The sequence below is a fragment of the Procambarus clarkii genome, chromosome 40 (genome assembly GCF_040958095.1).
Source record: "Procambarus clarkii isolate CNS0578487 chromosome 40, FALCON_Pclarkii_2.0, whole genome shotgun sequence".
NCBI classification, from domain to species: Eukaryota; Metazoa; Arthropoda; class Malacostraca; order Decapoda; family Cambaridae; genus Procambarus; species Procambarus clarkii.
In genome coordinates, this window is record NC_091189.1 from 11,224,846 (window position 1) to 11,243,115 (window position 18,270).

The 18,270-nt window shown below is 48.4% G+C and overlaps 1 protein-coding gene across 2 annotated transcripts in view; it reads left to right on the plus strand.

Moving 5' to 3' along the window:
• Positions 1-692: 692 nt before the first annotated feature.
• Positions 693-18,270, plus strand: part of LOC123757888 (Rho guanine nucleotide exchange factor 3) — a 116,336-nt gene continuing 98,758 nt past the window's right edge. The window contains exon 1 of one of the 2 annotated variants that reach the window (XM_045741805.2): positions 693-2,440. In XM_045741805.2, coding sequence (XP_045597761.1) covers positions 1,355-2,440 — 1,086 coding nt within the window. In that variant the 5' untranslated portion in view covers positions 693-1,354. The remainder of the gene's footprint in view (positions 2,441-18,270) is intronic. The other variant, XM_045741806.2, reaches the window with a different exon arrangement.

Genomic DNA, 18,270 nt, shown 5'->3' on the forward strand with positions numbered 1-18,270 from the left:
TTGTATTTTTCACGGAGTTGGGATGAAACTTTGAGGCTTATTAGTGAACAAAATTGAATATAAAACCCCGCAAGTGATCGTAGTGGTTGGAGAGTACCGGGACATTCTGTGTTGTGCTGGTGCTGTGCAAGTGAGGATAATCGCATTGCAGGGGGACTTGTTTTTATTGAGCTGAGAAACCCCCTTATGCACATCTGCTGGGGTGTACCGGTAGCTTTGCTCTCCCATACCTGCAGGTACCACACCTGGCTCGGGGAGCGTGAGTGTAGACGTTGTTGATATGTGTACGACAATTTGCTTGGTATTGAATTTCGGTACTGTTGCCGCCCCGCCTTGTTGCTATTGAAGCTTAGAGTATGCCACTGTGCGGGAGAAATCCGGGTAGATTCGCTCAGTTCGGAAAGCACAATAGGCACGCTGGGAAAACTGACGTTAGTCGCATTTTTTCGCGATTGCTTTGCTGGACGATCGTGTTAACATCAATCGTGTCTGTTTCATTATGTCCAGAATTCACATCTCCTAATAGTGAACGATATTATGATGGGTGGGGTAATATTTTTGTCTAGTTGGTTTGTAGGTTTCGGGTTGTATTTGTGGTGAAATAGGAAATCGTCGCGAAGTTAGACATCCGTAAAGTGTCGGCGGCGGGGTGTCGTGAGCGCGCGTGTGGTGGAGTAAGGAAGCGTTCACCAGTTCGCGTGTGGCGCCCACCGTGTGCGGAGGGGCGTTGTCGCCTCCCTCATGACCGCCCTTTGAAAGACCTGGAACATAATATATATTTTATTTATAATTGCTTTTCCCGAGAGGATTTAATACTGCGAATCTAAAATTCTGTGAAGGATTCGGGGAGTGATTGTAGATAATTGGTCGCGTATTAATTATAAAAGGAAAATATGTGTTAGTGATTGATGTTGGAGTGTATTAGAGGTGTGGAATGCGTGTGTGGATGAGGTACAGTGGGAGCACGTGGTGGCGCGTGAGCGAGGGTGTTGTGAAGGTGGTCATGGGGACCCCTGTACCGCTGGCAGGCTGTTGACAGCTCCCACACCACCATAACCTGTCCCTCCACACGGAGTCGTCTACCTCCACACGGAGTCGTCTACCTCCACACCACCTACCTCCTGCTGCCCCAGGCTACCACGCCTCATGACTTGAGACACCCAGGCTGCTGCAAGTGTCACACGGTGCTCTCCTGCGGGTTGTGACACGAGTCGTGACGGAGAATAAATATACTTTGTTTGATAAGTTTCCCCGTGAGAGACATAAGGGCAAGTATAATATTGGTGAGAGGGGTGGTGGTGGTGGACGGCACCTGGATGAGTGACCGTGGGAGAAGCAGAGCCCATGTATCAAGATGTCGTGGGTGGTGGACGTGTCCCGCTGCTTGGGACTAATGGACATGGGTTCCCGGGACGTGTGCAGGAGGGGACCGGGGCCTTCGGCTTCCCTCAGACGTCATGCTAAGTCCTCCACTTGGCTCCTGGGGTCGCCCCTCAGCCGCGGGTCCTCGCAAGTGACGGTAAAGAAGCGGCTGCACCGGAGTGGCTCCAGGTCTACGCCTTGCCTGACCGAAGAAACCACACCCGGGCCCGCCAAGAAGTCCCAGGCAGACCTGCAGGGAAGATCAGAGTCTCTTAATTCCGGAGGTCCCGAGTCTCTCACCTCGACTCCGGCCACCTCCAGCGTGGACAGTCTAGAGACAGAGCCGCCGCTGCTGCCGCCCCCCGCCTCGGATACCCTCCACGGCCCCTCTACCAGTGCCCTGGTGCTGACTATGCCCTACGTCCCTGCACCGAGACCTAACCTGGCCAGGTCTTGTGAGGTCCTTGGGATGACAGAATGTGAGGCGTCAGAAGCTGAGGGTAAGACGGAGAGTGTGACTCCAGCCCGCGCCCGTAGTGTCTCTCGCCTGGACTGTAGCGTCAACTATTCTGACAGCCCGCCTCTAGTGCCGGCCCTCCCGCCAGAGGCTAGAGACTCCCCCAGGGGGGTCTTCATGCAGGCTCGCGATACCCTAGTCAACCGCTTGTGTGGTGCGGGACCCAGGGGTCCGCCGCTCCCAGATACCGAGCACCCGACCCGAAAGTTCCGAGCGAGGCACCGGTTTGCCCGCTCGGAGCACAACCTCAACCAGCCTATCCCACAGCGTCGAGTCTCCCACCACGCCCACCAGAAGGAGCGGGAGGGCGTGGGGGCCCGGAGCAGGTCAGAACACGCCCTGATACGCCCTTCGTGGTCGTTGACCTCACAGTCGAGCGAGCGGGCGTGTGGCAACGAGTGGTCGATATGGGCGCAGGACCTGCTCGACTCTCTTCATCAGATGAACGCCCACGCCCAGAGTACCTCCCCCACCTTTCCCCCGACCTCCGCCCTCACCTCCGCGGTCTCGTCGCGAGCTTCCCTCCTGGCGCGCTCCAGGGGCTCTTCTGAGGATAACCAGGTGAGTGCGTGGCTTTTCCTCCCTTCTGCTACCATGGTATTGTTGCCACCTACGACCGTGTCGTCGGCGCTACCGTACGACATTGTCGGTTGTCACCTGCAACCATGTTGGTGAAGACAAATACTGCATTACATGAGCACACTCATATCTAGTGCTCTCTAGTTGGTCTCACTATCTACTCACCTATAGTTGGGTACAGTGTGACGAACTGGTGATCACTGGGTAGCAGGGTCGAGTCCAGATGGTACTCTTGTACCAACCCGTTCTCGCACTTTCGTATAGTCAATATTGACTTATTAAATACGTGCATATGTGACATACTAAACATACTAGTTTACCTTGAAAAGCTTCATATAAAACACCGACCTTACCTAACCTTCTTAGTATGTTAAGATAAGCATCTTATTGCTTCGTAATTACAATTATTACTTAACCTATTATAGGAATAGGTTAGGTTATGTTAGACATCAGTCGAATGTCTACCTTGTTACATAGGGGAAATATGGGAATTTATTAACTAAATATCATTTTATCGTTGACAATATGGCTCCTAATTCATCATTTCAACTTACAACTCAAAGAACACATAACAATCAAATACACGAAAACATTACTAGGCTCCACCAGCATATGCATCTAAAATGTTATTGGGAGAGGCCTTTACTTAACCTTTACTTAAACTTTACTTACTTAACATTACTTAACCTATAGGTTAAGTAATAATTGTAATTAAGAAGCAATAAGATGTTTATCTTAACATACTAAGAAGGTTAGGTGAGGTCGGTGTTTTCTATGAAGCTTTTCAAGGTAAACTAAAATATTCACAATCAATTAGTATGTCTCATATACACTTATTAAATAAGCCAATATTGACTATAAGCAAGTGCGAGAACGGGTTGCTTGTACTCACCTAGTTGTGCTTGCGCGGGTTGAGCTTTAGCTCTTTGGTCCCGCCTCACAACTGTCAATCAACTGGTGTACAGATTCCTGAGCCTTCTGGGCTCTTATCATATCTACATTTGAAACTGTGTATGGAGTCAGCCTCCACCACATCACTGCCTAATGCATTCCATCTGTTACCTACTCTGACACTGAAAAAGTTCTTTCTAATGTCCCTGTGGTTCATTTGGGTTCTCAGTTTTCACCTGATTCCTTGTGTGTGTGTGTGTGTGTGTGTGTGTGTGTGTGTGTTTGTGTGTGTGTGTGTGTAGCGCGGTGGCATATGAATTCGGCGAAACAATAGTTTGTGGAACTCGGTCCACTTCAATAGAGTTTCAAAGTAGTTCAGCTGTACCATCAAGGTTCCGTTGACGGAGACAAGCAACAGAACGGCAAACTTGCACAACGGTTTCTGTTCGGGTAGCTGCAGAAAATCGCTCTATTTCCAGCCTAAAGTTCTTGGTGTGCCACTCCCTGTACACCGTATTCCTCAGGCTGCTGTCCAACCACTTCGGCTGGACGGTAGAGCAACGGTCTCGCTTCATGCCGGTCGGCGTTCAATCCCCGACCGTCCAAGTGGTTGGGCATCATTCCTTCCCCTCCCCCACCCCCCTGTCCCATCCCAAATCCTTATCCTGACCCCCTTCCCAGGGCTATATAGTCGTAATGGCTTGGCGCTTTCTCCTGATAGTTCCACGGGTTAGGAAAGGTCCATTGGATCTGGTGATCGTGCGGGCACTTGACCCTTTTTTTCGTCCTTTCCACTAACTTTAAAAAGTACATAAAAATTAAGGAAGCTGCCGAAGGCCTATTGATCCATAGGAAGTATCTCCTACATATATGCATCGAAAATCATTCATATGTATGTCTAACCTACGCTTGAAACAATCAAGGGATCCAACATCTATTATGTTACCAGGTAATTTGTTCCATAGATCAAGCATACTAGGCTCTAGAAATGTTGGGGTGCTTGGTCTTGCCCCAGATTGTAAACATTCTCACTTCCATCTGACTCATTCACAGAGAATGACAGATATACGTGTGTGGAACTCAACAGGAGATTCCAGGATGGCTTCACAATAGAGCAAGAGGAAGTTCCAGGAAGTTCCTGCACCGGGTGGGCCGGGAACAAGGTAAATAAAGATGACTTAAGGCAGCTGCTGGAACTGGACACAACTAAGGTAGTGGGACCAGATAGGATCTCACCCTGGGGGCCAGATTCACGAAGCAGTTAAGCAATTACTTACGAACGTGTTCATCTTTCATCAATCTTTTGACAGCTTTAGTTACATTTATCCGACAGTTTACAAGTATGAAAACTTCCCAATCAACTGTTGTTATTGTTATAAACAGCCTCCGTGTGCTTCGGAGCTCATTAACTGTTTAATAATTATAAACACAGCCGCCAAAGATTGAGAAAAGATGGACAGGTTCGTAAGTGCTTGCGTAACTGCTTCGTGAATCTGGCCCCCTGGGTACTAAGCCAGGGAACTGTAGTGTTGTGATGACCACTACCTACCTCTAGATACTTCCGAGGATTATTGTCCTCGCGGCCCCATCTATGTCTGACTAGGCTTCCTCTAACTCTGGCACACAGTATAAATCTCTTGAAAAACGAAAACAAACAGAACCCACAAGATTGGAAGACAAGCAGTGTAGTGTCAGTGGGCAAGATAAGGGACAGACGGCATTACACTCTAGTGTCATTTGTATAATCTATCATATAAGGTGATTGAGAAGACCGTAAGGAATCAATAGACATTTTTTAAAATATCACGTTAATACAGTAGAATTGGAAATATTAGATTCAAGTTAGCCTGGATAAGTTTAGGTTTAGAAGGAAGTGTTGCTAAGAAAAAAATATGATCACAGAAGTGTGGAACAAAGAATCAAAGCCAAGGTAAAGAGATAAGCCTAATTTGGGCAAATAAACTAATGGGAAAATGGATGTAAAGTAGCTGTCTCGCACGAGTGAATAGGAGCTGCCACGCATGGGATAATGGGAGCTGCCACGCATGGGATAATGGGAGCTACCTCCCGTTATCTCCACGTTACGGCACTGTTGCGCTAGGCATGCCACTTGCACGCTAGTACTCGCCATACCACTTAGGCTAAGCCCTTTGAACGCATCGCACCACCTAGTCATACCACTTACCCCATACGTCAGTTGAATGCCACTTGATTACTTATGGTCTTGAAGAACCTCGTACCGTCAGGGTGTTCCTCCAAGGAACCGCCGCCATGTACTCCAGGAAACACTCGCACTGTGATGAGGGAATGTTGTAGCAGAGAGAGCACGTCCTCCGCTATATTGAAAACCGATGCACCACTAACACTTCTTCGACAGCTGGGGAAAAGTCTTGGAACCGAGGCAATTGCGCAAAGAAATGATTGAGGGAGAGGGGGGGTGATGGCTTTGAGGTTATTGGGGAAGGATTGTAGGACTTGGGGGTTAGTGGCGAAGGATTGGGGGGTGGGGTTTTGGGGTTATTGACGAAAGATTGGGGGGAAGAATATTGGGGTGGGGATAAAGAGTGGTGGGATGCTTAGGGTCTTATTAAGGTAACTGGGCAGAGGTTGGAGAGAGCGTGGCGTAAGGGAAGAGATGGAGAAAGTGATAACAATTGAAATAACTTAAAATAAATAATAAAGCCACAGGTGTTGAAGCAAGGACAGGCGCCGCATCTAGTAACCTATAAATAAAAACGACCAAATAGAAATATATAAATCAATACTCATTAAAATAGATCATTGTAAATGGGGGTTTGAAACACATTTCGTGAATATGGAAGCATAGTCAACTTTAAAACAATGAACGCAAGACAAAAGAAAATGGGCCAGACGACTGTGTGGAAGTTAATATAAAGAAACTGGAATAAGCACAGAAATTTGTAGAGCAAGGACAAAGACATTTGGAAAGTGATCACTTGGTGAGAACGGAGGGGGGGGGGAGCCTAGTGAGATCATTTGGTGACGGGGAGAGTTGGGGAGAGAGGGAGAGGAGGAGGAAGAGCGAGAAAGAGGGAGAGCGAGAGAGAGAGAGCGAGAGAGAGAGAGAGAGAGAGAGAGAGAGAGAGAGAGAGAGAGAGAGAGGTGGGTGGGAAGGGAAGAAGTCTGGGAGAGAAAGAGGGGGGGGGGGGGTCACCAGTCAGGGACGCCGCTAGTGGATCAATATACCCACCACCACCTCCTGTAGTGCCCACAACTCTACCACACCCCCACCACCACCTCCTGTAGTGCCCACAACTCTACCACACCCCCACCACCACCTCCTGTAGTGCCCACAACTCTACCACACCTCCACCACCACCTCCTGTAGTGCCCACAACTCTACCACACCCCCACCACCACCTCCTGTAGTGCCCACAACTCTACCACACCTCCACCTCCACCTTCTGTAGTGCCCACAACTCTACCACACCCCCACCACCACCACCTGTAGTGCCCACAACTCTACCACACCCCCACCACCACCTCCTGTAGTGCCCACAACTCTACCACACCCCCACCACCACCTCCTGTAGTGCCCACAACTCTACCACACCCCAACCACCACCTCCTGTAGTGCCCACAACTCTACCACACCCCACCACCACCTCCTGTAGTGCCCACAACTCTACCACACCCCCACCTCCACCTCCTGTAGTGCCCACAACTCTACCACACCCCCACCTCCACCTCCTGTAGTGCCCACAACTCTACCACACCTCCACCACCACCTCCTGTAGTGCCCACAACTCTACCACACCCCCACCACCACCTCCTGTAGTGCCCACAACTCTACCACACCTCCACCTCCACCTCCTGTAGTGCCCACAACTCTACCACACCCCCACCACCACCTCCTGTAGTGCCCACAACTCTACCACACCTCCACCTCCACCTCCTGTAGTGCCCACAACTCTACCACACCCCCACCACCACCTCCTGTAGTGCCCACAACTCTACCACACCTCCACCTCCACCTCCTGTAGTGCCCACAACTCTACCACACCTCCACCTCCACCTCCTGTAGTGCCCACAACTCTACCACACCCCCACCTCCACCTCCTGTAGTGCCCACAACTCTACCACACCCCCACCTCCACCTCCTGTAGTGCCCACAACTCTACCACACCCCCACCTCCACCTCCTGTAGTGCCCACAACTCTACCACACCTCCACCACCACCTCCTGTAGTGCCCACAACTCTACCACACCTCCACCACCACCTCCTGTAGTGCCCACAACTTAACTACACCACAACATTGGACCGGGAATGGGTGTACGCTTTTTGGTACAGACTAGGAGCGGTTCAGGGCAGTTACAGGCTTGCTTCTCTGATTGCATTAGATTGAATCCTGAAATGAGTGAGGCTTTTGTAATGGATGGGTTCACTGTTGAGCTTCAAATAACAGAGAGGCGAGTTTTAAAAGAGCGGGCGAGTTTTTTTTTCAAAAGGTGGGGCGGATTTTAAAAGGTGGGGCGGGTCTTAAAAGGTGGGGCGGATTTTAAAAGGTGGGGCGGATTTTAAAAGGTGGGGCGGGTCTTAAAAGGTGGGGCGGATTTTAAAAGGTGGGGCGGGTCTTAAAAGGTGGGGCGGATTTTTAAAGGTGGGGCGGGTCTTAAAAGGTGGGGCGGATTTTGAAAAGGTGGGGCGGGTTTTAAAAGGTGGGGCGGATTTTAAAAGGTGGGGCGGGTCTTAAAAGGTGGGGCGGATTTTAAAAGGTGGGGCGGGTCTTAAAAGGTGGGGCGGATTTTCAAAAGGTGGGGCGGGTCTTAGAAGATGGGGCGGATTTTAAAAGGTGGGGCAGGTCTTAAAAGGTGGGGCGGGTCTTAAAAGGTGGGGCGGATATTCAAAAGGTGGGGCGGGTCTTAAAAGGTGGGGCGGATTTTGAAAAGGTGGGGCGGGTTTTAAAAGGTGGGGCGGATTTTAAAAGGTGGGGCGGGTCTTAAAAGGTGGGGCGGATTTTAAAAGGTGGGGCGGGTTTTAAAAGGTGGGGCGGATTTTAAAAGGTGGGGCGGGTCTTAAAAGGTGGGGCGGATTTTTAAAGGTGGGGCGGGTCTTAAAAGGTGGGGCGGATTTTCAAAAGGTGGGGCGGGTTTTAAAAGGTGGGGCGGATTTTAAAAGGTGGGGCGGGTCTTAAAAGGTGGGGCGGATTTTAAAAGGTGGGGCGGGTCTTAAAAGGTGGGGCGGATTTTCAAAAGGTGGGGCGGGTCTTAAAAGATGGGGCGGATTTTAAAAGGTGGGGCAGGTCTTAAAAGGTGGGGCGGGTCTTAAAAGGTGGGGTGGATTTTCAAAAGGTGGGACGGGTCTTAAAAGGTGAGGCGGATTTTGAAAAGGTGGGACGGGTCTTAAAAGGTGGGGCGGATTTTGAAAAGGTGGGACGGGTTTTAAAAGGTGGGGCGGGTCTTAAAAGATGGGGCGGATTTTAAAAGGTGGGGCAGGTCTTAAAAGGTGGGGCGGGTCTTAAAAGGTGGGGTGGATTTTCAAAAGGTGGGACGGGTCTTAAAAGGTGGGGCGGATTTTGAAAAGGTGGGGCGGGTCTTAAAAGGTGGGGCGGATTTTGAAAAGGTGGGACGGGTTTTAAAAGGTGGGGCGGGTTTTGAAAAGGTGGGGCGGATTTTAAAAGGTGGGGCGGGTTTTAAAAGGGTGGGGCGGGTCTTAAAAGGTGGGGCGGGTCTTAAAAGGTGGGGCGGGTTTTAAAAGGGTGGGGCGGGTGAGTTTGGTGGGAGGTATAAATGACGTGCCAGTGAAATACTGTTTGTCACTACTGAAATACTAGATACTGTTCTGTAAAATATTCCCCTAATCTGCACCTTCAAGATAACATAAGGTTTAGGGTGGGCTAAATTCTTTTGTTTGAAGAAGTGATTAATCGAGACAGTCACGTCTGGGTTGCGCCTTGATACAAGTCACAGGAAGGACAACCCACCCTCCCACCCTAACTTCCTATTAGGGTGGGAGGGTGGAGTTCACTCACAGGATGAATGATGCTGCCCAATAAACTCGCTTCTCGGGACAAATTCTTTTAAAACTCGTGGTTTGCAGAGCTGGTGACATGGGGCAGGGCTATGCCATGAGGCTGGGGTAATGCTGTAAAGCAGGGCTATGCCATGAGGCTGGGATAATGCTGTGAAGCAGGGCTATGCCATGAGGCTGGGGTAATGCTGTGAAGCAGAGCTATGCCATGAGGCTGGGGTAATGCTGTGAAGCAGGGCTATGCCATGAGGCTGGGGTAATGCTGTGAAGCAGAGCTATGCCATGAGGCTGGGGTAATGCTGTGAAGCAGGGCTATGCCATGAGGCTGGGGTAATGCTGTGAAGCAGAGCTATGCCATGAGGCTGGGGTAATGCTGTGAAGCAGGGCTATGCCATGAGGCTGGGGTAATGCTGTGAAGCAGGGCTATGCCATGAGGCTGGGGTAATGCTGTGAAGCAGGGCTTTGCCTTGAGGCAAGGCTATGCCATGAGGTAGAGCCACGAGTTAAGAGCTATGCCTTGGTCATGCTTATTCATGACCGTTTATCTCTCTCTTAGTCTAGAGACACTAAATCCCTTATGTTTAAAGTGGACGTATTGAAAGGTCTTGGGGCCTGATGACCAGACCATACACCAGAAGGTGAGACGACGACGTTTCGGTCCGTCCCGGACCATTATCAAGTCGATTGTGCCCTTAATGTTAATAGAATTGTCTCTCAGCGTATGTGTTGCATCTCTGCTTTTCAATCGTGCTATTTGCCGCCTCCTTGTCTCGCAAGGAGTTATTTCCGTGTGCAGATCTGGAGCCAGTCCCTCTAATATCTTCCAAGTTTAAATTATTATGTACCTATCTATTGTCTGGAGAATACAGCCTAGCTACATTTTGCAAACTCAAAACGTTCCCTTATTTGCAAGTAAAACATTGCTCGCATAAGACTAATGGATTGAAAACACTTTCGCTTTCTGAGTGTTGATTGGGCGAATTTTGTGCATTAAGGGGATGGATTGGACGAGTTCTGAACACGGAAGGGGACAGATTGGGCGAGTTTTGAGCGTTGAGGGAACGGATTGGGATAATTCTAAGCGCTGAGTGAACGGTTTGGGAGGGGTTTAAAACACACGTCAGGAGAATCGGATTAGCGCCATTGAAGTCACTAAAACATTTGTGTAGATACTGTACGCTTGAAGGACTTGCGGTTTGCAGCAGAGTATCTGAACACACCTACATGGCAAGGCCAGCGACAACATAGCCTACCACCCTGCTCGTGTACACATTGGTGACCAACCTCAATTCAGTTTCTTTCTTTATTATGCACCCCATACCCATCCCGTGGGCGGTGGTGTAAAGGATTACAGAGGCACATAATCGGTTCAGAAACTGAACCCTCTAGTTCGTTTAGCTAAGCAAATAACCAACCAGCTCGTGGATATTTGTGTACACGTCGGCTACCCGCATCTTTATATTTTCCTGAAAGAAACTTGTCAGTAACCTTCGTAATTATTGCTGCAAACGTACAGAATTTTACATTGAATAACGGTATTTCATATACTTGATGTATATCCGCATAGTCTCTTCTGGCTGTACAGGCTACTCCGTATAGAATAGTGGTTGTACAGGCTACTGGTTGAACACGTTATGTGATCTTTTCTGTTGATATTGCCCCAGGGCGCCTGACAGCTGACTGGACAGCGCTTCGTATTCGTAGTCCTGAGGTTCCGGGTTCGATTCCCGGTGGAGGCGGGGACAAATGGGCAAAATGTTTCTTTCACCCTGATGCTACTGTTACCTAACAGTAAATAGGTACCTGGGATTTAGACAGCTGCTATGGGCTGCTTCCTGGAGGGGTGTAACAAAAGAAGGAGGCCTGGTCGATGACCGGGCCGCGGGGACGCTAAGCCCCGAAACCATCTCAAGATAACCTCAAGATTGCCCAGTTTGCAGTTAATCCGGATGACAAACATTGATGGCTACATATGGTAATTAATAGCATGGTAATTGTTACGAAGAAAATACTTAAGATGTTTGAACTTTGTTAGTAAAAACATGGTTAAAACTATGGTTGAAAACTTGGTTAGTAGTAGTAGCAGTAAAAAATAGGTACCTGGGTGTTAGTCAGCTGTCACGGGCTGCTTCCTAGGGGGTGGAGGCCTGGTCGAGGACCGGGCTGCGGGGACACTAAAAAAAAGCCCCGAAATCATCTCAAGATAACCTCAAGATAGTAAGGGCTGCAGTGCGAACAAGTTTTATCGAGTTTAAGTAGCTATGATTGGTATAATTTGAATGTGTTCTGATTTATTGAGTATATTTCACCACATTCGGTGCCTCCCACTAGGATACAACCCACCACCAAACTGTCATCAACATCACTATAATAAATCATTACCATACAGCACCATCACCAAATCACTACCACCACCACGAAACCATTGCATTTGCCACCATAAACCGCTTCCAGCACCACCAAATCAACATCGAAACACACACATTCTCAAACACACAAGTGAAAACTAGAAATTCAAATGAGTAGAAGTGTTAGGATATAGGCGTACTGGTACCCTGTACGGGTGGTCAGCAAGTAGACTGCACTGACAGTAGTAGTAGTGGGAGCAGACGCCACGTCCAGCCACAACTTCTTTTCCAGATAATTTTATGATAAAGAACTTGAATATCGGCAAAATATAAATAAAGAGCACTAGGTGGGCGGGGCAGACTGCAACCCGTCCTTTTATAACTAAATGGTCGCGTTATTGGCCTTACCGTAACCAACGTTACAAATGTATTAAGAAGAGTAACGACTCGCAAATCTCACGTTCTCAATGCAGCGGACACGATAGGTTAGGTGGATTATGATATCCTTTTACCCTTGAGTGGTCACGAGAGTTGGCAAGACTGGCAGACTTGGGGGGGGGGGGAGGTTAAGGGGGAGTATGATCAAATCACACAAAGCTCGTTTTCTGTTAGCTAAAACCCGGTTTAAGTTGTTAGGTTAGGATGTATTAGGTATAAGTTAGACTGTTAGTTTTAATTACGTTAGGTTGGGTAAGATTAGATTAGGCTTACAAAAGATTAGATTAGATTAGGGTTACAAAATCCGTTTGGCGAACCCATATCTTGGGTACACTTTTGTGACTTGTATCGTCATCTCCACTTGGCAGACATCTCCGTCTGTCGTACCCATCATTCCATCACAGTAAGCAAGAGTTGAGTGTAAAGTGAGGGAGAGCGTAGTTGATTAGTCCCGAGCGTCGTTCCTCCAACCTACAAAGAACGTTCCTCCTTTGTTCTCTTGCAAAGAACGTCGCATTGCGATCGTATGGGTACAATAAGGTCAAAACTAGAAAATGGAAGCGGCTCGCGAAAGTGATGTACTGTTCCGTTTTTTGTTTTGTGTCCTCGGTCAGCGAGCGTAAGAATTATTGCCGGAACAACCGTGGACATCTTCAAGAGGAAACTAGATTGTTTCCTCCAAGGAGTGCCGGACCAACCGGGCTGTGGTGGATATGTGGACCTGCTGGCCGCTCCAAGCAACAGCCTAGTGGACCAAACTCTCACAAGTCAGTGGGGAGTAGAACTCTCAGAACCCAATCAACCAGATATCAACCAGGTAGGTTAGGAAAAGGCACTTTAACTAGACTGTTTTCTTGATATTACCCTTAGGAGGACGGGCTGGTTACTGAGTGCAGGTGGTTACAGTACAGTGGACGGTGTTTACATTGACTTTACACACACGCACAGATGTATGCGGAGAACTGGAATTGGAGTGTGTAAACAGTTTACTCCCCTGAGTCCACCTTGCGCTGGAGGCGAACTAACTCTCTCTCTCTCTCTCTCTCTTCTTCTCCCTCTTCCTCTTCCTCTCCCTCTCCCACTTTTTTCCAAAGCTTCTAGTGCCTTCCAAAGTGAGGTGGGATGGGGGTGGTGGTGAAAAAAAGGTTGAGTTTCCTTGCCTCTACGCGAGGCTTCCTTGGCTTGCTTGTCCCCCTGCCTCCACGATGCCCTTTGTTGCGGTGCCAGTACCAGCTCTCAGGGCACGGGGGTACCAGCTCTCAGGGCACGGGGGTACCAGCTCTCAGGGCACGGGGGTACCAGCTCTCAGGGCACGGGGGTACCAGCTCTCAGGGCACGGGGGTACCAGCTCTCAGGGCACGGGGGTACCAGCTCTCAGGGCATGCGGGCACCAGCACTCAGGGCACGGGGGAAGCTTCTGTGTTGCGGGTAGCAGCTCTCCAGCTCACAGATCCTTATACCATCGTCCTGCGCGTGTAAATGTTTAATTCTTTAATCCTTAATTGATGTTTGTCTCAGTGTTAAGTGATGGGGTAGTGTGTGTTACTGTGCGACTGGCAGTCTGTGTCCGTTCATAGGTAACGAGGGACTATCGTTACCTTAGGGGACACAAACTATAAAGATGAGGGGTTTTATCTAGAAACATTTGTGTATTGACAGTGAGTTTGCAGCCATTAAGCTAGGCCTGCCTATTACAGCTGTCTTATACTGAAACATTATCCGAAACCATAGTTCATTTGTGCATCCGGCTCACACAACCGACACCGCCACGTATATAATCTTGAGGTTATCTTGAGATGATTTCGGGGCTTTAGTGTCCCCGCGGCCCGGTCCTCGACCAGGCCTCCACCCCCAGGAAGCAGCCCGTGACAGCTGACTAACACCCAGGTACCTATTTACTGCTAGGTAACAGGGACATTCAGGGTGAAAGAAACTTTGCCCGTTTGTTTCTGCCTCGTGCGGGAATCGAACCCGCGCCACAGAATCACGAGTCCTGCGCGCTATCCACCAGGCTACGAGGCCCCTGTGTATAAGCCTATATAGCCGGTAAGAATATCGGTGGCAATACTTTACTGATATCAACAGCCTATGGACGTTTCCAGATTGTCCTACTGCTGCTCACGTGATTATTCTTATGGAAATTATCGATTATTTCGTCGTAATTTAAAACCAATAACAGTCAGTTCATTGCGATTCAGTAATAATAAAGACAGTATAGAGGAGGGAGGGAGTAGATGTGTTTTGGGGGGGGGGGGGCGTGGGTGGAGGGAGGGGGGGCGTAGGGGGAGGGAGGGGGGGTTAGTGTGGCGTCGTTGATTGTATAAGTAGTGAAGCAATGAGCAGTGTTGGAGGAGGCTGCTCCCGGCGACACCACATCTCATCCCCGCCTGTTGGCAGGCGGGGAGGAGATGAATCCGCCACGAATCCCTTATGAGCACAACTTTGATCAACCTGGGTATAGGCCTGGGCGTGGAGGATGCAGAAGTAATCGGAAGGTTTTTCTATGAGGTGTTCATAAAAAATTCGAGCCATGTATGTGGCTCTAAAGTGAGTCGGGTCAGTGAGTATGGACCAGGGGGCCGGTCTGGTGGTCATGGTGGACCAGGGGGCCGGTCTGGTGGTCATGGTGGACCAGGGGGCCGGTCTGGTGGTCATGGTGGACCAGGGGGCCGGTCTGGTGGTCATGGTGGACCAGGGGGCCGGTCTGGTGGTCATGGTGGACCAGGGGGCCGGTCTGGTGGTCATGGTGGACCAGGGGGCCGGTCTGGTGGTCATGGTGGACCAGGGGGCCGGTCTGGTGGTCATGGTGGACCAGGGGGCCGGTCTGGTGGTCATGGTGGACCAGGGGGCCGGTCCGGTGGTCATGGTGGACCAGGGGGCCGGTCCGGTGGTCATGGTGGACCAGGGGGCCGGTCTGGTGGTCATGGTGGACCAGGGGGGCCGGTCCGGTGGTCATGGTGGACCAGGGGGCCGGTCTGGTGGACCAGGGGGGCCGGTCTGGTGGTCATGGTGGACCAGGGGGCCGGTCTGGTGGTCATGGTGGACCAGGGGGCCGGTCTGGTGGTCATGGTGGACCAGGGGGCCGGTCTGGTGGTCATAGAGGACCAGGGGGCCGGTCCGGTGGTCATGGAGGACCAAGGGGCCGGCCCGGTGGTCATGGTGGACCAGGGGGCCGGTCTGGTGGACCAGGGGGGCCGGTCCGGTGGTCATGGTGGACCAGGGGGCCGGTCCAGTGATCATGGAGGACCAGGGGGCCGGTCCGGTGGTCATGGTGGACCAGGGGGCCGGTCTGGTGGTCATGGTGGACCAGGGGGGCCGGTCCGGTGGTCATGGTGGACCAGGGGGCCGGTCCGGTGATCATGGTGGACCAGGGGGCCGGTCCGGTGGTCATAGTGGACCAGGGGGCCGGTCTGGTGGTCATGGTGGACCAGGGGGGCCGGTTTGGTGGTCATGGTGGACCAGGGGGCCGGTCCGGTGATCATGGTGGACCAGGGGGCCGGTCCGGTGGTCATGGTGGACCAGGGGGCCGGTCCGGTGGTCATGGTGGACCAGGGGGCCGGTCCGGTGGTCATGGTGGACCAGGGGGCCGGTCCGGTGGTCATGGTGGACCAGGGGGCCGGTCCGGTGGCCATGGTGGACCAGGGGGCCGGTCCGGTGGTCATGGTGGACCAGGGGGCCGGTCCGGTGGTCATGGTGGACCAGGGGGCCGGTCTGGTGGTCATGACTATAAATTATTATAAATTGACATTAATAATTAATACTCTAGCGGGTGTGACAGTATCACGCTGCATTTTATAAGCATGACCGCCTAATCAGTCTTATTATATCAGTATCGTCTTCACTAAAGATAAGACGAGATTACATATATATATGTTCTTAACCCTATATTGTATTGTATTGTATATATTATCTTTTATATATCTTAGACACTATACTAAGCATTTTTAGTATACAAGAATGCTGAGTAAACTTAGCATTGAAGAATGTCCTCTGTTCATGTAGTTACATATATACCGGATAACTCTCACTTTACCCCAGTGTATTAAACAAATATATTATATATATATATATATATATATATATATATATATATATATATATATATATATATATATATATATATATATATATATATATATGTCGTACCTAGTAGCCAGAACGCACTTCTCAGCCTACTATGCAAGGCCCGATTTGCCTAATAAGCCAAGTTTTCATGAATTAATGTTTTTTCGACTACCTAACCTACCTAACCTAACCTAACCTAACCTAACTTTTTCGGCTACCTAACCTAACCTAACCTATAAAGATAGGTTAGGTTAGGTTAGGTAGGGTTGGTTAGGTTCGGTCATATGTCTACGTTAATTTTATCTCCAATAAAAAAAAATTGACCTCATACATAATGAAATGGGTAGCTTTATCATTTCATAACAAAAAAATTTGAGAAAATATATTAATTCAGGAAAACTTGGCTTATTAGGCAAATCGGGCCTTGCATAGTAGGCTGAGAAGTGCGTTCTGGCTACTAGGTACGACATATATATATATATATATATATATATATATATATATATATATATATATATATATATATATATATATATATATATATATGGTGGTCATGGTGGACCATGGTTATGGTGGCATGGTCATGGTGGACTTCGTGCTACGATATATATATATATATATATATATATATATATATATATATATATATATATATATATATATAATATATATATATATATATATATATATATATATATATATATATATATATATATCGTAGCACGAAGTCCACCATGACCATGCCACCATAACCATGGTCCACCATGACCACCATATATATATATATATATATATATATAATGTCGTACCTAGTAGCCAGAATGCACTTCTCAGCCTACTATGCAAGGCCCGAATTGCCTAATAAGCCAAGTTTTCCTGAATTAATATATTTCTCTAATTTTTTTCTTATGGAATGATAAAGCTACCCATTTCATTATGTATGAGGTCATTTTTTTTTATTGGAGTTAAAATTAACGTAGATATATGACCGAACCTAACCAACCCTACCTAACCTAATCTAACCTATCTTTATAGGTTAAGTTAGGTTAGGTAGCCGAAAAAGTTAGGTTAGGTTAGGTAGGTTAGGTAGTCGAAAAACAATTAATTCATGAAAACTTGGCTTATTAGGCAAATCGGGCCTTGCATAGTAGGCTGAGAAGTGCGTTCTGGCTACTAGGTACGACATATATATATATATATATATATATATATATATATATATGTCGTACCTAATAGCCAGAACGCACTTCTCAGCCTACTATTCAAGGCCCGATTTGACTAATAAGCCAAGTTTTCATGAATTAATGTTTTTTCGTCTACCTAACCTACCTAACCTAACCTAACCTAGCTTTTTTTGGCTACCTAACCTAACCTTACCTATAAATATAGGTTAGGTTAGGTTAGGTAGGGTTGGTTAGGTTCGGTCATATATCTACGTTAATTTTAACTCCAATAAAAAAAAATTGACCTCATACATAGAGAAAAGGGTTGCTTTATCATTTCATAAGAAAAAAATTATAGTAAATATATTAATTCAGGAAAACTTGGCTTATTAGGCAAATCGGGCCTTGAATAGTAGGCTGAGAAGTGAGTTCTGGCTACTAGGTACGACATATATATATATATATATATATATATATATATATATATATATATATATGCAAACAAGCCTGAATGGTCCCCAGGACTATATACAACTGAAAACTCACACCCCAGAAGTGACTCGAACCCATACTCCCACAACTGGTATGTACAGGGACGCCTTAATCCGCTTGACCATCACGACCGGACATAAGGAAGTGATAGCCGAGGCTATATGAACCACTTCCCCGCCGGCACTCGGATGGTAATCTTGGGCATAGCATTTTATCAAATCACCTCATTCTTTGGGGCACACGTGAGGAACACAAATGCAAACAAGCCTGAATGGTCCCCAGGACTATATACAACTGAAAACTCACACCCCAGAAGTGACTCGAACCCATACTCCCACAACTGGTATGTACAGGGACGCCTTAATCCGTTTGACCATCACGACCGGACATAAGGAAGTGATAGCCGAGGCTATATGAACCACT